Raw genomic sequence first — 27,741 nt, forward strand, 5'->3', positions numbered from 1 at the left:
TGAAGGTCTTAATACCACCGCTGCCACCATGTTGACAATTTCGCAGGCATTGGGTATTTTTTAACTACTTTACCACCACAGTGAATTTGTGTGAAGACACTGCATTAATCAATGTCTGTGTTTGGAACTCATTGACCAAAGGCGAGAACATTAAGTTAACTCCCAAACTCTGAGCACAACGCACTCCTGACATTATCGGACCGAAGTCAACATCTCCACAACATTATTCCCAATATCTTACCCAACTGTTCCCATTTTTACTCCTGTGAGACCCACTATGAATCCTCTCCTCACACCACAACTGAAAATTAATTCACTACATGGTTGTCAGCAGCGATTTGATTGATATAGTATGATATTGCGGTACCTAACCGATGTGGCAGCTATGGAATGTTAAAACCAGAAAAATAATGCAAATTTAGACAATACAATGAGTCTAAGTAAAATATGTGACCCCCCTTTTTTTCTAAAATACGATCCTCCCCGAGAACAGATTTGTAAAAAGCTAACCCCCCCCCCATTCTGCGGCCCTACCACTGCGCCCTCAGCGCCAACATGTGGCAGTCAAACAATGTTCACTGCCAAGATGTCGTGATGACGATCGTGGTGTACATTTAAATAAAATACCAATATAAATTACTGAATGTATTTTTACATCTCCAGCTTTCTCCTGCAAGATGCGTGAAAATGTATCATTCCCACCACACTCTCCCTCTCTCTGCCACACACAACTCTGCAAGCACACATGTAAATACCCTCTCCTCTTCCCAGCATGCCACACCGGCAATAACACCTCATGGGGGGGGGGGGGGGGGTTTAAGCTGTTACAGTATGCTAAGTGATTCTGGTAAACATTTACATAGAGTAAGTCTGGTCACTAGAGAAGTGATCACGAGTAATGTTCACATTCACATTGCCATAAACCACTATTTATTCTCTTTTACAGGAACTACTTAACATGTTGTAACAAGAGATAATGTATACTCAGACTTTCAAGAATGGATATTCAGAGATATGAGGTACGTGTAGGATGGTGAAGTGTGGGGGTCCTCAGTTATAGATATGCAGAACACTGCTTCACATGTTGCATCAACAGAAAGTTATACTCAGACTTGCAAGAATGTGGTGGGTGTGGGTTGGTGTAGGGGGTTATGGTTTTTCTTTTATCTACAAACTCTTATTCTGAAGGGCTCAGGTTTCTAGTCTTGGCAAAATAAAGAGAAATAAACCACCAGTGAAACGTGTAAGTATAGGTATGTTCTGTAAAATTTTATTACAGTGTTTTTTTCTACTTTTCTTACTAAAATACAACACAAGGGGGGAAAATTGGCAGGTTTGTGTATCCATACATAACAATTAAAGAGCCAAACTTGTCCACAGAGAGGTACAAAATTTACATTATTTTGTGTGTCTATTTGTTTCAGCAAAAAAGCCTTGATATACTATCTCTGCAAATCACACTAAAGTTTCCTATTGTCAAATATACTCAATAACTTAAATATGGTTAAAAATTGCAAAAAACATAGTTGCCCTAGTTTGTCCAGTACCGTAATCTCTGTGTCTTTAACCTTCATATATGTCAAGACACAGAGAGTAGGGTGGTTTTCCGATAAACCATGGCAGGAAAGCCCCCAAAAGGTCGACATTTGAAACGCAATAGGGCTTCTTTACAAGATTTCTAAGTTGAGTATGTTACCAAAGTGCTATTTTATCACCAAAAATCATATGCAAGTTGATAGCAGAAATAAGTCTGACTGGACTTTTCCTTTAAGTTGATAGCAGTAATCAATACAAGTGTACTTAAGGCAGAAATAAGTCTGACTGGACTTTTCCTTTAAGTTGATAGCAGTAATCAATACAAGTGTACTAAAGGTACCAAGTCTGACTGGACTTTACCTTTCAAAGACACTTCAATTGCCACTATTCGGCAGATTGTGAGACAATGAATCCGTTACATTATGCAGGTAAAATAGTACACAATTTGATAAACCAAGCACACAGATAAAGCAATGAGTTTAATTTCCACATATTAAAATAAATCCTACCTAACACATATTAATGTGGCAGTACCATTACATAAGAACGCTGTAAATTGTAGACATAGAAACTGACTATTTGGTTCTTCTAAAAAAAATCAATAATGGATTTTTTGCGTCATAATTCTAAAAATTGGCCATGGCATTCAGTTAATCATAACTATCACTGTATGTAAAATTCAAAAATTCATACAACGTTTAATGTTTGTAATTGGTTGGGCACCATTATAATTTCAGAAAAACAGTTGTAAAAAACAGTAGCAAACCATTACTTTGTTTTATGCATGGACACAGTTACAGCTACAGTTACAACAAAACACAGCCCTCAACTTGTTATGGACAAATGAAATGTGACAAGTGTGACATGTCAACATGCCTTGAAAATATTCACAGAGATGGTAATAGAAGGTGACATTCTACAGTCAATGAGTATTTGAGATGTCTTATTACCTCATGCATCTCCATTGTAAACCCCTGGAGACAACACTTTTAAGTAAAATAAGTTGTGTCGTTCTGCTCTCATTCAGCTCCTGAAGGCCAATGCATGAGGGCATATCTTATAAATTCGGTGGCGAATATATATCAACTGGATCATTCAACATGCAATGTTGGAGGTGAAGAATTCCCTGGAATGCACTACTCTGGGAGACTCACAATGGAGCCCACTTGATGAGAGTCTGGATAACATCAGGTCTGTACATTCATGGGCTTAGTATGTACATAAACACAATGGATTTACACTTGATTAGTCAAGATGTCTTGGCCATGAGTTGTTTGTTTCCTCCAGTAAAAGGTTAAATAATTGCAATATTGACCTTCAAAGTGAAATAATGAGTACACCTGAAAGGCCATAATATCAAGGCAATGAAATTTTTTAACAATGGCACCTGCTTGTGTGGTTATCTTTGCGACCTGCATAAAATAAAAAAACACATTCTAAATCTCACCAGCCATTCCTGGAACTGACGAGTGAAAAATTCCTGCAGGTGTGGTCAGACTACTATTTATTGTTACACAAACTATATATCTACTAGTAGTACTTATTTTGAGTCTCAAAAAAAAGTTGCTTTACAAGGGGAGACTGAAACGCTCCCCTTTATTTCAAATAAATATGTTAGTACGCCCTCTAGTGGTGGTGCTCTACATACCAATATAACAGATTTTAACATTACTACAAGTAAAGATTCTGTTACAATTAAGACAATGAAACATGAAACAAAACGTCATCTGGCACGATAAATATCTCATTTATACTGCTGCATTTTATTGTCTGGCTCAACAGAAATCTTATTAACCATGGAATTTGTTGAGCCAGATGATAAAATGTAGTAACGTTGAGATTTTTGTAGAGTCCGACAACATTTCGTTTCAGGTTTCACACTTTTTATCATAGTTTCAGTAGAAGACATCCACACGTAAAGATTCAAAGAAAGTATTTTTGTTTTGTGTTTTTTTAGATTGGTTTACAATTCTCAAATATACCAATTATAAAGTTTCACATAAAAGTTCTTTGGTTTGCTATAAAGACCCTTCACATACACTCTGACCAATGTAAAATTAACATAAAAAAAATCTACCAATTTAGATGTTGAAGCCCCAGTTTGTGTAGCCATTTTAGTTGCACTAGTTCAGTTATGTATGGTTGCCATAGTGATCAACTGCTAATGAATTTACATTTTTATTTGTTGAATATTACATAGTTGAGATGGTGTTTTCTACTATTTACACATGGACATCAATCCAGTGTACACAGTACCATCAATGACTAGTAGATTGGTCATACTGTTTACATACAGACATCAAGTCAGTGTACACAAAACCACTGACTAGACATGTAATTCAGCTAATTAGGATTGAGCCATTTTAATAGATATTATGTATTTTTCAACAGCCAAGTTTAACAAAAAATTGTACAAAAAATCTTACAGCAACTGGGACTTTCAAGTATTTTATACATAGAATAGGGAACTTGCAAACCCGCCATGTTGAATGTTGCATCATGGGAAATGGGATAATAAATACTAATAAAATTGTATGGTAAACAATAATGTTACATTGTTTTTAATCACAAATAATCAATTCAGTCTCCCTGATCATTGTGGGGGGTTTATTTTATATCGGTATCTCCAGATTAGGTATTACGACAACCACAGAAAATCCCATAGTCCTTTGTGTCTGAGCATGCTCAGTCTGGATTGCAAGTTCCCTATTGGGAAGAAAACTGACAAATAATGACTACTCTTTTCTTTTTCTAAAATATTATATGAGTTGATTAATGTTGTGAGATCAGTTTGTTTATGTAAGTTTTAGTACAAAATTGGAGTGGATACTACACAACACAATGGTGCATAATTTGATTTGACTGAAAAAAATCAGAAATATTAGTTTCTCTTGCTTTAAAGGGACACAAGCTGAGTGTATATGTTTTTGGGGATGTACTTCATATTAAAAGATACTCACAGTATTCAACTTACTTAAGTATATCTAACTATCACTTGCAGTTGACTGAACTCAAACCTGGTACTAGGATATAACTTAAATGACCTGATTAATGAATTTATTATACGTATAAAAAACGTACAGCAACCCCTACTATGCAATCAATAGTTCTAGTAGTGCCAGAACACAAATTGTAATGTCATAGAAGGCATGCATTGACATTAACATTATACTACAATAGTTAATCAGGGTTTTATGGAATAGGGCACTTGCAACCCCGCCATGTTGAATATTGCGTCATGGGAAATGTGATAATAAATACTAATCAATTAGTATTGTAAACCATGTTGATACATTGTTTGCAACCACAAATAATCAATTCATAGTCACCCTGACCATTGTGGGAAGTTAATTTTATCAGTAGCGCCAGATTATGTATTATAATAACCACAGATAATCCCACAGTCCTTTGCATCTGAGCATGCTCAGTCTGATTAATGTTGTTCCCTATTATTTTCACATAAGCAAAATGCAACAAACTCAGCTTGTGCCACTTTAACTGATGAGCTGTTGGTATTTCAATCAAGACCCTGACTAGTTAATACTAAATGTGTACCTTAGATATATTTTAAAATATATCTAAGGTACACATGTATCAAGACCCTATACTCCAATTCCGTATGAAAACTACTAATTTAGTTGAAATAAGAACACAGAAAAAGTTAGAAAGGTATTGAAAAGTAAACTGTATAAATAAAGTTGTCTGTGTATCCAGCTGACCATGACAACACACAAATCTTGGTGTCCCCAACATGCTAGGAAAAATCACATACAAAAAGTGTGCCCCTTAGCTTGCCAGGAAAACACCAAGTAGGCAGCAGACACAGCTGGCTCGGACAACTACATTAAATAAAACAATGTAAGTTGATTAATGTAAACATGTTCTAATTCATGGCGTTGTATATTTTTCTGCTGAACTGATGACAAGAAATGAACGTTGCTATTAATCTTTACCTTTTTATTTTTGATTGATTTGTTTCTTTAGCTTTATGGAAACAGCTGCAGGAGCTGATTGATGATATGTACAGAAAGGGAAGGCGTTAAGGTTTACGGTGGATGTCACATTCAATTTAAAAAGTCATCAAACACTGTACATAAGAAAATCAGCTAAGGTGCAAGATACATAGAAATCTACAATATAATGAGATGTCACTCTGTGCAGCTATTTATGTTACACAAATCCTGTCTGGAATCTTTGCCTTCTCTCCTCACAGTGAAACTTCTGAGGTAAACCATACTTTCTTTGGCTTTAAAACTATTTCTAGCAATATTTTCCCCAGTAATAAATAGGTTTTATCCACCCCGTTTGCATTTGTAACAGCGCCCTCTAGTGTCAAGACTATATGTGGCACCCTTGATGTGTATAGCGCCCCCTAGAGTCTAGTGGATTAAAATTAGATGGCACAGTGGCTTTTATTTATAAAACCTATCAATTGATTAGCTAGCATCCTGGAGGAGAGTGCAAATGACACTTGCCACCAGATTTCTAATTCTACCTCGTAATGATGACATCAGGGACTATATGAGATTGCACAAATCTCTCAGAAGTCAGTGCGCAATTTCTACCCGCTAGAGCTCAAACATACTCCAGACTCCTAATTCGGTATTACGGAGTTCCGGATCGAGGTCTACAACATCGTCAGACCACGAACATGTAATCCCTTGCTGACTTACATCATTCGGCAGAATTCCAATCAAATCCAGGTAAGTCTCGTTTAATTGGGGAATTTCAACACAACACCTGATGTAAGAACATATCTCATTTATACCACTAGATGGCGATATTCATTAGAAATTCATTCTATATATAGTTACCATGACCCCAATTGTTCTCATTATACCACTTGGGGGCGCTATTCATAAGAAACTAGTGCTATATCTAAAAACACTTGACAGTTTAACGCAATGTTTGCCAATTTCATTTTAGTCCATTACACCAGTAGAGGGCGCTATTTATTTTAAATACTGTACTTACAAAGATGTTTGACAGTGTTGCAGTTTGTTTGCAACGTTGACGTTAGAGTTATAGAGTCTTTAACTAATTTTTTGGTTTTTTCAATTTTGTTAACACATCAAGATGGATAAATTAATTTACACAAAAGAAAAGATCTTCCAAAACAGTAGAAAACTATTTTTCCGCATTTTTTTGAAAGACTATTTGAAATATCTCACTCTTTATATATTTGCTTGGGGTGGTAAAATGGGAAAAATATGAGGTACAATATATGTACCAGTAACTCCATCACCCTTCAATTTCCCAATCCCTCTATCAAGGTGCAAAAACACTGATACACATAAAACAAAATCTATGAGATGACGCCAGAAGAGAAGGGCAACGACAACATGACATGGCTTTGGAAACATTTGTGAACAGAATGACACCAAATCTACACACATTGAAATGTTTTTAGATATTTCAGCAATCTATTATATAGTACTATGTTCATGTAGCAAAACGTTTTGTCCATTGTCGAGCTATCCTATCGTGGTCTTCACGAGATTGGAGATATTGTGTGGCAATGCTACCTACTAATGGATCACCTAGGTAACAAAACAGAGATAGTACATCATTATTATTATGTACAGATGGTACTTGCAGTGTAAACTGAAAACATTATGAATACATGCATGCAAATGATCACAGTGTCATGTTTACAGAAAGTTGTTACTGATAAACATGTTATAATAACAGAACCCCATGCCACTTGAGTTCTAGTGTGGGTACTCAAAGGTATTTGTTTTCTGTTGTACTTTCACTTGCTACGCTGACGAAAGGACTGCCACAGAGAACACGGCAAGCACCTTGAGTACACCATACTTGCACTAGTGTGTCATGGGTTTCTGTCATATTACAAAATGGAAACTTCTACATTGAATGATATGTATGCTAACATCGTTTTTTATGATATCAGAGACACTTTGAAAAGAACAGGGGTTCTGTTGGAATTGCTTTATATAATAACTTTACATTTTATATATTTCAATCAATGTCTAAAAGCAAGTGGGCACACCACAGGAATAGAATTCATGATGTGTGAGTTAGAGATCAGTATTATGAACAATAATCCACAGACATTGTATAGATGATAAAGGAAACACTACCTTTATAATTTACAAGACTGTAGTAACTTCGTGAGTAGCATATTTAGACATTCTGACTTATTGCTCCCCTGAGGTGATCATAATCAATGTTTATTGCAACTAAAGAGTCTTTGATCTCATAAAGCAAAATGCAGCACTATTCTCAAACTATGTGTATGTTAGAGAACTTGTGATCTTTCATTCTATGTCACAACATATAGACATAATGTCAGGTGGTAACCTACTTATATCTTGCCTTGGTATTCTTTGTCAAAGAATGTTCATTTGAAACGTCCGTATTGAATTTATTTATCAGAACTGTTCTACTCATTACTTTTGCACTCCTATGTATGCATAAGTGTGTGTATATATATACACACTGTTTGCATATGGAAATCTGATCTAACAAATACACATAATTATCAGAATATGTCATATGTTATCACCAGTGTGCCCTCTAATGATAGCCAAATTTTGTTGTTGTAAGTCACCACATAGTAAGAGATAAATTTTGGTGTGTCACTAGAAATTGTCTGTGGCATAGAGGGCGCACTGGTTATCATGTCGCTGTAGAACTGTCGCGGCTTTCCCAGCGTCACCTAGACCTAGCAATGCATAGCACCTGTGACTTATGAATGAAAGAAATAATGTATAGACTTACTTGGATTGCAGTCTGATAGTAATGAGCATATAGATAGTAAGACTTTGGAGATGGTCAGTGCTGGACTCCAGTTGTCTTTGAGTATATCAAGGCATATCACTCCTTGACTGTTAATATTGCAGTGGTAAATACGTGTCCTAAAAGTTACCTGTCACACATAAAGACAAATTTATCATTAACCATTTATACCAAAAATACAGTAGAATCTAAATGTAGTTAGTTAAATGGCTACACAATTATTTCCTAAGGTTGCATGACTATAAATGCCATGCTTAATGCTCTGCACTACCTGCAACTGGACAATTTTTTGAACTATTTAGTTCAACATAATGTACACCCAGAGCAGTATTGAATCACTTGTGGTTAAATGTATTTGTGTAGCTGTAGACTTACATGTAATAATATGCTATGTACAGTGTAAAAACTATCAAATTGATTTTTGAGTTCGTACTCGAGAAGACAAGCACGAATTCAACCAGGAATTAATGTGTCTAATTATTGGTATTTTAACAATTTCCTATGAATATTGTTGGATGTCGGATTGAAAAAAAACATACTCCAGGTATAGCTGGTACAGCTTTAAGATTTTAAAATTTGTACGGATTAAATTGATAATCATCTTTATAGACCTCGTGTTTAAGGATTTTTAGATGGAAAAGTTGACCCATGTAGAGACTTTCTTTGAAACAGTTGCCCTTTCACCTTTCTAAGGATATACCTAAGTTCTCTTAAATTATTCACATGCAATTTTGCTTTTATCACATTTTTTTTGAAGTGGCACAAGCTGAGTTTGTAAGCTTTTAACTTGAATGAAAATACTTGAATAAAACAACATTCAAATATTATGTTAATGTTTATGACAGCTGATTGCATAGTAGAGATTGTCTTTGCATTTTACATACGTATGATTAATTACGTCATAGGATCGTGTTTTTTTTAAAATAGTTATACCTTAATATCAAGTTTGAGTTCAGTCAATTGCAAGTGGTGGTTAAGTGTACTTCAGTAAGTACAATACTGCAAAAAAATTGTGCCAAAATACATATAAACTCAGCTTGTGATGTGCCCCTTTTAAGAAAGAGTGAAATGAAGAGTCTTACCTTTGGAGGTTTAAATGGATAGTCTGGTGAGAAATGGATATCCAGGAAGAAAACACCACCTTCATAGACTGACCCAGGTGGACCTAGAATTGTAGACACCCATTCATAAATATTATCACCTTTAGGACCAGCACTGCAATATAAACATAAAGAACCTATAGATAAGTCATGTGATTAGTCTTTACAACAAGCACTATAATATAAAGATCTCAATCTGATCAATGTTAATTAATGATAAACTTGGATTTGAATTTTAAAAAATATGATTCTAGCCCAGTCTGTGTTCTTTATGGACACTTTTATTTATACACACACACACATCATAACTACCAGATTAGTTACATTCAATATATACTACATGAGTTCACGTTAAGGTAGACGGGGAAGAACCACTGGCCGACCGCTGCCCATTGCAGGCCCTTAGATCTGTAACAATTACTAACATACATTGTTGACTTCACATGCCACTCATATCGAAATTTGCTGTTTAATTTTCATGAAACTTCGAATACAGACTTAAAAATACCTAGTGAATCGATGTATGAAAAAATAATTGCTTGGTAGAAGCGATTTTCTTTACAAAAACGTCAAATTTGGTCAAGATTTGGGGAAAAAATCGGCGAAAATTTCAGCGAGCGTTTCCTGTAAATGTATTTGCCGTACACCCTGAACTATGACCTAGACACATTCAAAACAACATACTCTATCGATGTTTTATAGAAAATAGATGAATTTCCAATTAATTCTTAGTAAAAACTATGAAAATTGTGCATTTTTGAGTCCAAACGATGTCATTTTCAAGTCCCAGGCGAAATCACGTAAATCTGTAACGAGTGATCCGATTGAAAAGCGAGTGCCAAACATCGATAGGTCAGAGTCTGAAGAATTACCATAGAACTACGTTATCATCCGGGTACTTCCCGCTAACACGCAAAGTTGGGTCAAAGGATTAGTCCGAACGTGAAAAAATCTTGCCAAACGAAGCCGAAGATGACGTTTTTAATAAATATTCATGAGATGCTACGGGTGGCGCCATGATAATGGAGTGGAATGCGGAAGTAGGTCTCTGCATAACGGATCGCCCGATAGTGCATTGGTTATGACATCGCGGGAATTTTGAAACATTAGTGCAGTAAATAAGATTTTTTTTTGTCAGGAATGACAATTCTTGAGTATATTTTGGTAAAGGAGCATGAATATTGGACTAAAATGTTCCTCCTCTTTGACTGGCCGTGGTGGGACGTGAGCATGGACAATTTGACATATGCAAATAAGTTCAAAGTCCAAAACACTTCGTGCTGTGTCGGATTACGTCGTAAATAGTCAAGGCGATTCTTCCCCGTGTACCTTAATGTACTACTACAAACCAGAAAGACTACAGAATTTCAATGAGGCAACATAATATTTTTTACAGTCCACGTTTGTTTTTGCCATAAACTACACAAACAAAATACATAGAATGATACCATGAATGCACATGAAAATTTATGCTGTATCTCACTGTGAGATGAAATGTATCATATCATATATTTGTGTCCTGTAGTACATGTATCTGTATTTTTACTTTGTGTAATTTATAACAAAACACGTTGTGTTAGACATAGAAATATTGTACTGCCCAATTGAAACTCTATACTCTCTCTAGTTTGGTAGTATTCCTAAGCTAGTTAAAGTTATCTCAATGCTGTCATAAGTTAACAAATAGTTTACACACCATTTTGATACACACATGCTAGCTGTTACTGCTGTAAAATTGCTAATAAGTAGTTTAGTCTCTAACACATAATGTACTATCACCTACCACATCAAGAAGATGGCTGATAATATAATATATATTTGTCCTCATTTTACCAGGGGGTTATTTTTTGTTCACAAAAAAACTACAAGTTGGGAAATACAGAATTAATCTAATCAGTAATTTATCATTTACATATCACCTTGCAATTCACAAAATTTGTGTTATTAAGTACAAGAGGAGCTGGCAGGTATATTTCACTGAAAACTAAAATATCAACTACAGAGGGCGCTATTCATACAATGGCTGCTGTCCATTTTTTTCCCTACCATCTTCTCATGACCATATTTGTTTCACTGTATCACAACACAAAACTAACATGTCATCATAGGAAATGGTAATATCTTATTTCAACACTATATTTGGCTATAACTGCCAGATGTCTTTTTGTTGGTTAAATCACATGTACTACGTCTACACAAGGTTTTTTTTTAACTTGGTAACAAAAGTGACATGTTTGGCTTAGTTTAAAATATTGATGGCGTGATGTGAATTAATGTTATCGTGATTGAGTTGATGTTAAACAAATGTTACATTGTATTTATTATTTCAACACGTGTGAAAATATTCATAATTCCATTATTCACACTCAGCTTCAACCGAAATGCAGTTAAATTATAATAATAGTGAACAGCTGGTTAACACGTTCACTGCTTTTATCTTTTCTCTAGTAATCTAGTCATAAGGGACATAAAAACTGATTTAGTCAGTATAAAATCTCTATACAACTGATTTTTTTACTGATTCGCTATGATCCTTATGTCCATGATAATGTGTGGGTGAATTAAAAAATAATGTTAATTTAGCTAAAATATACATTTAGGATATATACTTCAACAATTTTAGCTACACTTGTATATACATGTGAAATTTCAGAAATATCCTTATTTAGCTACAAATACACTTAAATAAGGATATGCATTGCAACAATTTAGCTGGAAATATACTGTAACTATTTAGCTAAAAAGTATGTACATTTAATGATTTGCAAAATGTGCAAATACAAATTTACATGAAATGTACAGCAACAGTTCTAGTGTAGGAAATACAAGGCTATTTAGTTTGGTTTGACCCTTGGGTCAAATAGTGAGATTTATCACCAAAGTCAGTGGGATAGAGGGAAACCAAGAGAATTACTGACATGATGATATACATCAGTGTGTCCATCACCTGTAATCACCTGTCTAGTAGTTCATCATCTAATTTGTCTATTGGTTTGGTAATATAGTATACTATTTAAACAAACAAGTAATATCTTTGCTGTTTGAAAAAATATGGATGTCAGATCAGCGGATATTTCTGTGTTCTCTCTGAACAAGGTGATGTGGACACTGAACTCGCATGCAATATCTGTGCCCTCCTAAATTTGGCAACAGTCGTGCTGAGCCTACTTGTCATTCCTGTGTTCTTGATCCCTAAAATATGTAACATAGGCACTGAACCTTCTAATAATTTCTAAGGTCTCTCTCACCAAGGTAACAGGACAGAAAGCCCTCTTGTAATTTCTGTGTTCTCCCTGAACAAGGTAACTTGAGCACTAAACCCTCGTTGTAATTTCTGTGTTCTACATCTCAACAGCTAGAATGGCACTTAGCCCTCTTATAATTTCTGCGTTCTTCATGAACAAGGCAACACAGACACTGAACCCTCGTCATTTCTATGTCCTCTCTGACCAATGTAACAAGGTAATTTCTGTAATTATAACTGTTTTCCCTGACCACATCAACACTAGCACTGTGCCCTTTTGTAATTTATGTGTTCTTTGTGAACAAGGTAACATGGTACAAATTTGCCCTCTTCTAATTTCCTATTACTATTCTGTGATGAAACATACAATCCAAAACACTTAAATTACCCAAATACTATTTTTAGAAATTTAATTTAATGGGTGTCAAAGTCAATCCTCATTTGTGGCACAAAAGAAATGAACAGTGGATATAGCCAGGTAATGTAATTTACTTTTTACTGTCCATAAAACATGATCATCTATCGTAAGGTGATGGACAAACAGTTTAAACAGATAAACTAACAAAGATATTTTCACAATCAGGACCTAATGTACACTTAAAATGACATTTCTGTCAACTACATTTATTTATGAGTGGCTGAGGACAGCCAAGTAAAATGACAGATCACAAAATAATTGATAAATGTTTCCCATTCGTTTTCTCCACTCTGCTGTGGGAATATTGACTAGTCTCTTCACTACCTATTTCGTGTAGATAGCGTTTGACAGAAATTTGTTTTTTCCATAAATTTTGGCAATGTTCAATTTCATTTTACTCTGAAATAGCAGAAAAAATATAATGTGCCACAATACTTGGTTTTTATAAATGATTTAGGGTTTCAACACACTGTAGACAACAATGCAAAAGTCCTTAATAATATTTAAAATCACAGATCTTTCGATTGAAAATTCTGTTATAAGATGGAGGTACAGTAACAAAAGCACAGAAAGATCTCAAGAATCATGCACACCAAAAAAGACGTTCTCTAAATGATAGAGGATATGGTTAGATGGTAGGAATGGTGTAAATAGTTTATTCATTCCACTGGGCTATAATGTTCCCAGATAGAAAATAATTTATCTAGACAAGAGGTTTTTATCAACTCTCTACGTCTATAAACACTTTTGCACAACTTGAGGTTGCCTACGCATTTATCATGAGTGAACACATCCATTCACGGTGAACGCTATGTTTTCTATGAACATATCTAATGGTTGGACAAAATATTCCAACTTCAGTTAAATGTACATGTTATAACAGTTTTAGATATTGGTATGGAAACAAAATTACATCAACATTTTTTTGTCAATGATCAAGCATTTCCGAAACATCATTTTCACTGCATTTCTATGTATATATCAAACGGTTGAACAAAATATACCCATATTTAGACTTCAGCTATTTAAATACATGTTCAGTTATTTATAGAGGTACATAACAGTTTGCGATAGTATTCATAAGGAAAAGGGTACGAAATTATGCCCAGTCCTAAAATGACATCAGCAATTTTCACCTGTATTCAAGTATTTCCTGAGTATATCAACTAGTTTAACACAATTTACACCATGTTCAGATGTCAAAAGGAAAAAGGTCCTCATTTTTAGAAGCTTGGTCATTTTTTAACAATTCAAATGAATATATATCTGTCCATCAATCAATCAACATTGTATATCTATTCTATTGTCAATTAAGTAACATTTACTATCAGATAAAATTGTTCACTTACGACTGTTAAAGTCACTTAATTATCTGTACATGTACAACGTAATGAGTTATCTAGGTATGGTGAGAGGTAACAGCAGTTCACACGCTATAACTAACTCATATTACATAGATATCTCAAGGAGTTTTCCAAACGTTCTTTCCATAAATAAGTGCATGATTATTTTGTTACATGTCACTTCAACAGGCTACCATTTGACTGCTACAATGGTCTTTGATTAGTGCTATAGTAACAGTGGATGGTTTATGACATAGCAGATTTAAAGCCTAATGTATCAATCCCATGGTTCTGGATTAGTACTCAGTAGATAACTTGTCACAATGGTCTTGAATTAGTATTATCATATCCATGGATGATTTGTCACTTGTAGTATTTTGTGTAGTACAACCATCCCTACCCCATAGAAAGAGGATCGCAGCCAAATCCCAAAGTCTATGATTAATATCATCTCATCAGTGGGTATCCTTCCTGATATCTGAATCCCATGGTCTTCGTATTATCTAGTAAGTAGATAGTTCAGGGAAATGAAAGCCCCATGATTCAGCTCCTTGTACTATACTATCAGTAAAGCTATAAGAATCAGAGGTCGTTCTTTAGTTCAGGACCAACTAAGCCCTCAAAGATAACCATAATTAAAACCTAAAATGTAATCTTAATTCAACATGGGCCATATTAAAGGCCAATGTTTAAATCCCCCAGTCTTGGATTAGTGCCATCTTACAAGTGGATTTGATAGGATCATTATTTAGTCATATGTAGTTCCTTTGTCAATATATAGTTCCCCACACACACCACACATCAAATACGCACACACTAAGCAAACACTTAAATACATAATATTGAAGTCCTAGCTAAAGCTTGTTTTTACCTTGTAGCACTTTGACAGTTGCACAGATAATATCACATTCAACAATGTGTGATCTCAGGTTTACATGTTCAAACACAAATGGGTATTAATATTAATACAAACATTTTTTTTAAATATTGAGAACATATGACAAAATTTACTGTAAATGTTAGTGAAAAGAATAATTCTTAATTTATATCAATCAAGATTCATTATTTTCCACATGGTAAACCTTTTGATGTTCTGTTTATTAATTTATTGAAACAACAGTGACTTATAATCCCAAGGGAGCTGGGTAAATATTTGATTTATTCTCTATTCTATTCATTGTCATTTCCCACATGTATGTCAATATCCTATCTATTGTACACTTTGCGATTTCTTTTTGGCTGTTACGTTTACTGTCGTTTGTTCTTTTGTGAGTGGTTGTTACATACATCTAACACAACATTATAGGTGCCAATCAGAATCTGTCTTACAATATATACACTCAAAGTCCGAAACTGAAAGGAAGAGAAACAATAACATAACATCATTGTCTGCGCTCTGTGCTCATGCTCTTTTTCGAACAGAGCGCTCTAAAGAACTGCACCCGTATGTTTTGGCACATTACACGTTCTCATTCATTGAGTGAAGTCCCTCAGGTGTATGTAACGAGTGCTCACAAAAGAACAAACGACAGTAAACGTAACAGCCAAAAAGGAATCGTGAAGTGTACAATACATCGGATTTTAATCAGATTGGTCAATATCATTACACCATGCATAAGCCAAGATATTGTCTTTGAACAGAAAATATGGATTTATAACCCGGTCATTCTACGTCAGTGGTTCTGTAGACTGTAAGATGTGTCGTGCCGTGTCGTGCCGTGTCGTGCCATGTCGCCCTCACCAGCCTCCTTTCAGAGCAGAGGTTGACCGATGTGTGAGGGTGCCATGTCACGACGTACCGTACGTACAGACTACTGGGTCTGCAGTGTTCAAAAATATGAGTCAAAATCTTTGCTGGATGTGTACTCTGTTACACTCCTCTGGATAGAGAAATGACTGTAACAAACTCAACAGATCCAATGAATAATAGACAGGCTAACAGGAACTTTTTATACATGATTTATGGATTTTCCATTTCAGCAATATTTGTTTTGTATTCCTATCAGAATATAAATCATTATTTGTAGGGATTTTTGCAGAGTATTTTTATCAAATGTTTGAATATCTACATGCAATGCATTCTACATATTAGTCTAGACGCTATCCATGGCATCAAATCTTAAGATCTCTTTTGTGAATTGGATAGATCTTGAGACTGACTGCCACTAGTAGTATCCGGACTAATATTGAATATTTTGATTTATTTTCATTTCTCTTAAAAATGACAGGGTTATACAGGTTTTATCACAGCTTTTACATAGCAGTGGGTTCTACCTTTCTCATCGTGTTCTCTTGAAAATATTTGCACAGTAATTAACATGTATTCTTTTTGTTATACAAATTTCCTCTACTCTGCCATTACTTTCCGTGGGGTGTAGGGTGGGGGGTGGGGTGGTGGTAGTATGCTCAAAACATTTGTCTTGGGTTTGAATAGAATTTAAAGTCATGTTTTCATATTTCCTCAAAGACAGCAAATTGTAACCATATATTTCTCTTCACTTTTATTTTATTTTACTTATCTCGTTTCCATTTGACCTTTGTTTGTAACCTTTAGTACTTTCAGGAGGAATTATTACACGTTTGAATAAATTATACTATTCTGTATATTATTAACAGAAAAAGTATAATTAATTTCTGAGGAGAGTGTTGTGCCTATTTTTATTTTGGTTTGTGCACCCAGTTTTCAGTAGGGGAAGGAAGGGGAGGAACACTGATGATACATTTATCTTAGACTAAGCACTGTTTTCAAATTGGGGGGAGGGGGGGGTTAGAACATTGTGAACATATGTTTTTGAGCACTCAGTTTCCAAATGGGGGTAGGAAGGGGACCATATATTTATCTTGGTTTAAACACTCAGTTTTCAATGGAGACACTGTGACCATTTTGTGTTTGATTTGAACAGGAGTTAGTTTCATGTTGAATTTTCAGTGAATTCTTTGACTCGTTTATTTATAGGGTTCAATCACTCCTAATGGTATTAACAACATTTCCATATGGAAGTGATAGAATTTGTGATCAACGCATCTAGTGTTTTGGAATTAAACGAGGTCAGATGGTCATTTAAGGTCATACAAATGCTTGCCTCCTATCACACTATGGACTTAGTTTGATCTATGATACATCCTTTGTTCAAAGTTGACATGTTCTGTCAGATCTATCTCTACTTAACATTGGATTATTTATTCTGATATCATAAATACTGTGTGAATATATCAGTAATATAGTCATATCAATGTCTTCTTAGTCTGTAAAGGATAATATTGATGTAACGGTGTACAAATACACACAAATGAGTATTTTGGTGAGATGCATATAAATATACACTGTATGTATGTACATATGTGTGTATGTGTGTGTGTATGTATGTATGTATGTATGTATGTATGTATGTATGTATGTATGTATGTATGTATGTACGTACGTACGTACGTACGTACGTACGTACGTACGTACGTATGTATGTGTCTTTGTGTGTGTTTAACTCATGTAATTTAATACACCAGTTTGTATTTTCTCTGAAAATTCTATGTAATTCATATTGCTATGCTGTGGGTGAAACCATGGTAGTCCAAGCACACAGACCTTACCACACTGAGACAACAGTATTAGTAACTGTCAACAATCCAACAACCTTATGACAGCCACTTGGCATTCCACAACAATTCATCCACTATATAGCCTTTACAATGAAATGACTCCACATACCTATGCTATATACAGTGGTTCAAATTTCAATCTAAACCATCTACCTACACACTTCACAATTCAACTCACATACTCCAATTTTCCATGCTCTGTGCAACGAGGGCAGTACAACATTGAAACCATGCTTTCCACACAACACATATCTCCTGGCCACTTAGCGTCACCATGACAACATGATTACTTCCATCACAAGCCCCACCCCTAACTGTCAGCTTGCCTGAAATTCTTTGTTATTGGCTGCCAATCATCCATCAACACATTCATAGAAGTAGACAACATCAACTCAGAACTCATCACTTGATGACAATACTACATTTTCTATAGTACACCCATGTATATTTGACAATGCCTGTGTGGATTCAAAGGCAATACAGCCAGGCTGTCAGAATCAACTTATTTTCAATGTGTATCACACAGTGGTAGCAATTTATCCAATACGATTACAAGTACGTGATGCAATAATATGACTTATTTCATTTCTTTGCCAAGTATATCACAAGATTACCTTATTCCTTCATGAACATTTTGAGAATTGAAACACAAAGCTTATTTAAGCCATCTGACTGAAACACAATGTGTACATTGTATATAAGCTAATTTAGTACCTACAGTACACATAGTTTTCAGATTTGTAACACCATTAGTTCCTAAGTACATATTTATCCTGCATATTACAGCTCAAGAATCACTTGTAATGCCAACTCTGCTAGTATCAGGCTAGTATTGGGCTAGTATCGGGATAGTATCGGGCTAGCATCGGCCTAGTATCAGGCTAGTATTTGGCTAGTATCGGGCTAGTACTGGGCTAGTATCAGGCTAGCATTGGGCTAGTATCAGGCTAGCATCGGGCTAGTATCAGGCTAGCATCAGGCTAGTATTTGGCTAGTATCGGGCTAGTACTGGGCTAGTATCAGGCTAGCATTGGGCTAGTATCAGGCTAGCATCGGGCTAGTATCAGGCTAGCATCGGCCTAGTATCAGGCTAGCATTGGGTTAGCTCTCGTGTTAACACTAAGCTGCTACTATCACCACACCAGCAACACTGTTTGCAACTGAAAACATACCACCTCACCAGTCAAATGTTAACACCAAGCTTACAACTCAACACCAGGGCTTGCACTAACACCTTACCAGCATGTGTTAGAAACTGAAAGGGTTGATGCCTATACCAGGCTAGCTCATCGCTAACACTGGGCTGGCACTAACAACTCACCAGTATGTGTTAACAACTGGAAGGGTTAATGCTGACATCAGCCATATGTTAATACAAGGCTAGCTCCGTGCTAACACTGGGCTGGTCAGTAACATCTTACCAGCATGTAGTAGCAACTAGAAGGGTTATTTTACAATGTGTGCCTCAGCCTATCTTAACACCAGGCTTGCAAATCAGAAAGGGATTCTGAAGCTGAACCCTGCATTATGTTTATTTTATGAATTGCTAGAGATGATTTATGAGTGCAAATACTGCTATAAAGTGTTACAGCTATAATGAATTACTGCAGACTTTTACAAATTAAAGTTCATCACATCCTAAAGGATCAAACACCTATCGTGACAAGTGTAATACATCAGTTTATTGCATCTTTTTTAATTAAAATCCTTTCAAGAACATGACTTCAACAGATCCAAATTTACTGGCGCTATTAGTATTCAAGTCTTGTATATACTTATAATCTTAATTTATTATTTGTGTAAAGTGAGATTGTTAAACTGAAGTTAATACCTGTATGACTTTTGTACAGTTGTTACTATTGTTGGTGACATAGTTCAAACAACCCTGACACATCAAAACCATAATGTTCCTTTCTTAAAATCCAAACATTTATTTATGTAAACTTGATCCCTTCCTAAAGTTGATCCAATGAGATTCATCAGCTTGGTTTCCTGAGATATATAAAGGTTATTTTATCACACAGGAAATGTTACCTTGTTCAAATATTTCGTCTAGACTTGACTGACTTCCTAAAGTTGTTTATCAAAATATTTTGATATTAATTTATTCATAAAGATTATTTCCTTGATTCTGATCTAAAATAAACCTACAACATGACACAGTTTTACAGAATGATAAGAATTTTTGTGAATTTTGGCAGTAAAATAACACAATTTTGGTATAAATTCATTTATGTAGAATAATACTGCATTTCAAGTCTAAAATAAAATTGAACAGTGACAAAAATTACAGTAAATCACAAATTTTTGTTCAACATTTTTTTTGGCACGAAAACAGCACAATTTTGGTATCAATTCATTTATATAGAATAATACTGCATTTCAAGTCTAAAATAAAATTGAACAGTGACAAAAATTACAGTAAATCACAAATTTTTGTTCAACATTTTTTTTGCCGGGAAAACAGCACAATTTTGGCAATAAAGATTTCTATGAATCTAGTATCAAATTGAAAAGTAACAAAAATTCATAGAGCATCAGGGAATTTGTTTAACTGATTTTGGAGGGGAAATTACTTCATTCATTTTAGCTTCATTTTATATGAATAACATTAAGAAATTTTGTGGTTGTAGAGTCTAGCACTAAAGAGATCTGTCGTGCCTACATGTCTAATGAAAATTGATTGAATTCTTCAGCACTGAAATTGAATCACATGACCGGTCAGGCTATTGTTCCAGCAGTTATAAATGACCTTTCAACAGTGTTGAAATTCTTAAGTTCTAGTTTTATGTGAAAATGTAGAAAAGAAAGACAGCGATTTATTGGCGACAAATCAACATACAGGTGATACACAAGACCTTGATATTATTTACTAACCATTCCTTGCAGTATATAAAGCAAATACTATGCATTGCCTGCAGGCCATTTGCTTTCTGATGTGTGAACATCTCTAACTTTACAAAAACACATTTGTCATCATAGCAGTCTATCAGATAGAAACACTGCAGATACAAGCAAATTGCTTTCCTGAAAAATTCTAAATAATGATGCCTTCTTTTTCTTTGTGATCACTGCTGTGCTGTCCCATTATTTTTATACATGGACTAGACCATTTTTGAAATAGGGAAATCCAGATCAATAATGACTACATACTTGGAATAATTCACACAATATAGACACGAGTGTTGTTACTATAGATATTCATATTAAAGCAAAAGTCCAGTCAGACTTATTTCTGCCTTTAATACACTTGTATTGATTACCGCTATTAACTTGCATATGATTTAGGTGATAAAATAACACTTTGGTAACATACATGTACACTTAGACATCTTGTAAAGAAGCCCTACTGCACTTGAAATGTGTTCAGCAGCCATTTTGGAGACTTCAACAAGGGTCTAAGGGAACACCCTCTAGTAAAGACATCATACCTACCCTAAAATCATTCTCATGCATTTGTCTCTCTGTTATGCTTTGTAACTGATGTGTTGCGCATAATTTATGACTCAAAACGATGCAAAAAATATTTCCATGCAACTTATTAAAGCTGAACGAGTTGTCACTAGAGTATTAATTTTTCAAACTGACAACCAAAAATACATTAACTGAAAATTGTTCAAATACCAATAATTAGTAGCAGTCTAGACACCTTACATGTTAATTATACAGCTTTATGTTAGCTGTAATTAGTACAGTAACAGGGGAATCATAATCATGTATTAATTTCATGGTGTGAACCAAAAATCAATTTGACTGGATTTATTGTACCATATGTGTACAGCTACACAAATATATTTACCCACAGGTGATTCAATACTATGGTATATGAGTAAAGTCATTATATCTGACAAACAGTTTAAAAAAGTATTAATAAAATAGATACTATTCATGGTGTATGTTAGATGATTCACCAACAGGTGATTCAATACTGTTCACGTGTATGATATTACGATTTAGTCATTTATCTAACAAAACAGTTTCAAAAAACATTCCTATTGCAGTTAGTTTTGTGTTAATTAATAATTAATTCATTACACAAGCGACCTATCGGTCAGAATAGCTCCGCTGTTTGTTTTTTTAATTTAATTTTTTATTTTGGTGACATGTAGAAGTGGTTCAGGTCTTCAGCTCTTCGAGTCACTATGCAGTTTTGTTTTAGCGATGCAATAAAGTGGTTAGTGGTTTCATATGATGTCTCACTATAAAACACATTTTACACAGAAGTTGGTAATGTATTGTACTTTTATACCATAGTCACCATTTTATAACAAAAATCTACTGTTATGAAAAATTGCACAAAATCTCAGAAAAAAATGACTGGGAAATGCACACAAGAAAAAGAAAAAAAGAGGATTTTGAGGTTGGCTATAAGTAATTCCAGTGTCTTACAGCTGTAACCCTGGAACATTTTAATGAAGAATGAAATAAACTAGGGATCTAAAATAATTTTGAGGCAATTTGAATTTCAATTTTCTAACAAATTTACAAAGTCAACAACATTCAACTTGTTCTAGTTGTGGTAGATATATATAGGGAAGAAATGTATTAATCGCCATCTTAGTTTCCGTATGGCGACAATCTCAAGTACCCGGAAGAGAGTCATTCTCAGCCATACGTTACAGTGGTAACACTCGTTCATGTTCGGTTACCTTTCACAAAGAAAACACAACGAAATGGTTGAAATGATCTTTTTTAAATTTCTTTTCATCACAACAACAAAATCTGCGTGATCAAAAGTGTTGTAAACTAAACCAGAAAGAATTATCGGACTGGCTAAACTTCCCGATGAACTGGAAGGTCCTACTACTTCCAAGTAAGCCTCGATAGTACTATAGTACGTGAGAAAATCGTCTCAAACTAGCGATACAACTTTCAAAATATAACTTGACATGTCTTCATTTGTTAGAGTTATACAATTCAAGACGGGTTTTCACTCGAAAACAACAATTCTGTGAATAATGACACTCTGAACGCAGCGATTTCTCGGACGATGTTACCACTGTAACGTATGGCTGACAACGACTTGCTTCCGGGTTAGTCCCTCGTGCATACGGGTGGATTGTCGGCGATTAATACATACATGTACATCGTCTGATATTTTAATTCACAGTGTTTTTTGTGACCGGCGCCTGTCAGCAGACTCTGCCATTTTTTTCATCATTCCATTGTATTTAAACCTTGTACTTGACATTTCGCAATATTTATAATTCTCAACAAAATACCTCAACATGCCTCACTTCGCTCGTACTCAAAGCAGCCCCGCACGTAGTCCTGCTTGCATACGGAGGAATTCGGGACTCGATTCTGACAATTGTCCCTCCCCCTCCGGTGTTTAGAGTCAAGTCAGTAATACAGACTCGTGCACCCGAGGACTTCCCCGCGCGGTATGATCACTGACACTGATGACATGAGAGAGAACCTTTTCGGATTTACATGTAAAACGGGGAAAGATACGCAAAACATAATGCAAAGTCTGAAGCCAAATTAAAGTTGTAATTATTTTAATTATTTTTACTTGCCAAATATTTGCATTTTGGAAAGGCAAGACACGTTCATGTCGTTTAACTTTACATGTGAACTGTCGGCCATATTTAAACTTCAACCGCATGCCTGGCATGCCCTTCCTTACGCAAGTTGTCTGAATTCTGGTTCACTGTCATTCCAAATTGCACGACAATATAGAATTAACCACAAGTTACATGTTATCTGAAAACATCACACTTTTATAGTGGGTCTGAAGTGTGATTTTAGTGAGTACTAAGAACGTCCTGTGTTGATACTCAAGATACTTGCTGTGGAAAATCGCTCGGTCGAATGAGGTCACCTTCAGCTTCTGGTCGAATCAGGATAGAGTATGCAAATGAGGATGTTGCGGATTGGCTGATAATGTAGAAGGGTGCAGAATTGGATTTGAAGTTTACAACCCTGTTTCGAACAAACGCTTGTCATTTGGGCGCCCAATGCGTAGAATTATGACTATAGCACATATTACATTGCTTGTTTGACGTCAATAGTGTCTTTTGAAAAGTGGCAGTTTACTTAAAGTCTCGTCGACTGATTTCCAATATGGCGTCGGTCATTATGCTCATTAACATATTCATTTTTTTTTCAAATTACAAAAAAAAAATCATAAAAAATAAAAATGAGGATGTGCTGACTTGAAATTAACAAATCTGAGTAAGCTACCCCCTGCGCATCAACACGCCAGATATCAAAGCAATCTAATAAGAGGTTTTCAAGGAGTTGATGAAAATGACATTTTATGAAAAAAAATCATAAAAAATTGAAAATGGCACAGATCAACTTGGCATGAACAAATCTGAATAGCCTCCCCCCAGGGAACATGCACACCAAATATCGAAGAATTCCGACTGTCACTTATGGAGTAGATAGTAAAAATATAAAAGTTTGACGGACACCTATGATTCACTCTACTCTCTATACCTCAATACCCACCTATACCTAAAGCTACGCTTTCAGCTTTCGCTGACAGCGGAGCTAAAAATACAAACCGCAATGATTTGCTTATATTTATGACATTTTTACACCTCAATCACAATCAGGGTACATTTACAAAATTTTCAGTGTTATGAGCATAATTACAAAATACTATGCCAGAGAGAAAGTATCTGTCAACTTTATTTGGAAGAAAGCTTTGAGAACTAGAACTTGCAAGTGAATCCATCAAGAATTGTTCAAACTGCAACTATTTTATATTATATTACGGGAAATAAAATCTAGAGGAGAATGCTGAAAAACCTTTTTGTACAATAAGTATCAGGTATCATAGTTTCAAAAAATATAAAAAAAAGAAAAGTCTCAGAAGAACAGTTTTATATTGTCTTTTTATTAAAGTTGATGTCAGTTTCCGAATCTACTATTTCCTGTGAGACTTCATAATTTTCGCAATTTTATTATTTTTTCTCTCGAATACATAAAGAAAAGTTTAGGATCAGCGTGAAAAACTAGGTCAGGTCAGGTAACCTGAACCAAACAATTTTTTTTCTTAGGCCTTACCATAACTTAGAAAAAATATTCGTTTTACTTTACATAGGAAAACCTCTTTTCAATAGGCAACTTGCAAACCCGCATATTGAATGTTGCATCATGGGAAATGTGATAATAAATACTAATTAATTAGTATTGTAAACAATGTTGATACACTGATTGTAACCACAAATAATCATAGTCACCCTTGACCACTGTGGGAGGTTTATTTTAAGGGTAGCTCCAGATTAGGTATTATGATAACCACAGATAATCCCATCTGATCATGCTCAGTCTGGATTGCAAGTTCCCTAATAGCATCTTAGTTTGTTAATGTTTATTGCTGTAGAAATTGGATATGATTTTTTCAAGGATGCAATGAGGCAAAATATATTATTAATTCACCTCATTCCTGCACAAAGATCAATCAATCAATCAAAAAAAAAAACAGGATTCGTATCGTGCAAGACTTCAAAACCACACAGCTCTGTTCAATGGCGCAAAAGATATCTCAAGTTTTCTGCGGTACATCTAACATCGCACGACAGTTTCCACGAAACACTTCACTTTCCTGAGATTACTATTTCAGTGAAAAGCAGCTATCAATTCTGCCTAAAGCCTTCCTCCACTGATATGAAACATTAAGTCTTAAACACAATTTTCATAAGATTTCATTTCAGCCAAAAACCAAGACACTCGCGTAAAGAGGCAGAATAAATTGTAGGTGAATGTGAAGAATTCTTTCTATAGTACTGAGTATAGTAAATAAGGTTGGTACGGTCAGTTCACATCATAATGACTTCTAATAGAAGCTCATTTCACTTGTAATGCATTGCTGCACTCCTCAATCATTCAGCTGTATTATCACTATAATCTATACTGATACAATAGTTCTGTGTCGACTGGTAACAGTAACATACTAGTCACATTTAAGGAAATTTTTCAGGTGAAATGGAAGGAAGGTTGTGTACAGTATAATTCTTGATCTCTTTGTGAGTACTAGTATGGTAAAGGGGAACTCCAGGAAATAAAGCATAATATATCTGGTCTAGCCTAACACTACAATACAGCTCTAAATTCCTATCTGAATACTAGTCTGCTATGTATCTGTCTGATGTTAAAATAAATCTGGTCTAGCCTAGAACTACACGACAGCTCTAGATCCCTTTCTGAGAACAGCTTAGCCCGATGTCATTTTAACATCAGACTGACACCAGACTCAGTCTGATGTTTGAATAAAATTGGGCTAAGTTGGCAATACAGTGACGCTAAAGAACATGCTTTTATGATTTGCTAGCCTATGTGTTAAACTAAACCTGGTACTGTTACTAGCCTGGCACTGTTACGGTACCATACATAAAGCTCAAGAGTCCCTCTTCTGATTTGCTAGCTTTAGTCTGACAATAAAATAATCCTGGCACTACATGAAGCTCTCAATCACTTTCCAATTGCTAGCCTGAAGTCAGTCACATAGGACAGATGCAGGCGTCGACCCTCCCGGTCTCTAATACATGCTGGTGTGTAGTGTTGATAGACAAGTTGCTGCTAGACCCCTCAGGCTTTTCTGCTCACTGTCAAGGCGACCGAAGCTCGCTAGTGAGGTGATAGCCCGAACGCCTTCGATTGTGTGCCACCTTCAAAAACAGAGTGTTGAGAAGAATGCCTGAGGTCAAGCAGCTAGACTAGGTTTCAGCTTACTAAGACAAACTATAACACACACTGATTTGTTCGAAACATGTCAGTGTTTCTCAATCAAAAGTGGAAAAAGAGAACTTGTGTATGGATCACTATTCTTGTTCCAAGTGGTAGATTATGCAAGTATGGGTGATATGGTGCTTTTGTTGTCTGGATATAATCACCCTATCATCAGGATAATGTAAACATTAGATGTCCCCAAAATGTACACATCATGCATCAGAACCATCACCTTACTGTGAGCATAAGAACCATCGCCCTACTGTGAGTGTAATTCAAAGCACTGTCCATTTACAATCTTATATCAACATATTGCAACAACATTTTTAGTTATGTGTCTATCTTAGTAAACTGAAACTTTGAGTTCTGCTGTCGTACTCTACTCTACCAGTCTGATAATTAGTGAAAATTAGTCTTTGTGAACTACCTGAAGACTGTAAAATCGCAAAATTTTCTAGTATCGAAAATAACTAGGTTTACAATATTCTATTCCATGTTCTTGTCTCAAATTAGTCCTATTACTATCTTGTCAGTGGAGCCAAAAGGATTACGTGGTGTCATCATTCTTTTGTTCTGGTTCAATTTTACAATACAAGCTCTGCCAGACAACTGTCTTTTCACATCTAAACTGTAATTCCATTGGGACTGGGCCTTTAATACAGCTACAGTACATTCTTATAAAACCCATATTTCCTGTACACGTCATCTTTTGATAGGATCTATGATATAATTCTAACTAAACATATGAAATAAAATAGGATGTCACTAAAATATAACAAAATAATTCATTTAATCTTTTATTTTTCACTACTAATATACTGTAAACCTAGATATTTTCACAACTACAAAATTTTGTTATTTTACTGAGGTGGCAACTTTGGTTTCAGCTTACTCACTGAGGTGGCAACTTTGGTTTCAGCTTACTTGGACAAACACACACTATAACTATAACACACACTTGTCTTCAGCAAGTTCTCAAAGACTAATTTTCACTAATGACCAGACAGGTACATTTGTACATTGTGTTAATGTACAAGAAGGCATTCTGTCTAACTACATATT

At 35.2% G+C, this 27,741-nt stretch overlaps 1 protein-coding gene across 2 annotated transcripts in view; it reads right to left on the reverse strand.

The window, feature by feature from the left end:
- Window positions 1-1,265: 1,265 nt before the first annotated feature.
- LOC144450454 (ubiquitin-conjugating enzyme E2-24 kDa-like) overlaps window positions 1,266-27,741 on the reverse strand; it is a 71,884-nt gene continuing 45,408 nt past the window's right edge. For both annotated transcript variants that reach the window (XM_078141066.1, XM_078141067.1), the window contains 3 exons: window positions 9,378-9,510; window positions 8,278-8,425; window positions 1,266-7,076 (listed from right to left, as the gene is read on the reverse strand). In XM_078141066.1, the coding sequence (XP_077997192.1) occupies window positions 6,979-7,076; window positions 8,278-8,425; window positions 9,378-9,510 (379 nt within the window). In that variant the 3' untranslated portion in view covers window positions 1,266-6,978. The remainder of the gene's footprint in view (window positions 7,077-8,277; window positions 8,426-9,377; window positions 9,511-27,741) is intronic.

The sequence above is a fragment of the Glandiceps talaboti genome, chromosome 20, assembly GCF_964340395.1.
Source record: "Glandiceps talaboti chromosome 20, keGlaTala1.1, whole genome shotgun sequence".
Taxonomy (NCBI): Eukaryota; Metazoa; Hemichordata; class Enteropneusta; family Spengelidae; genus Glandiceps; species Glandiceps talaboti.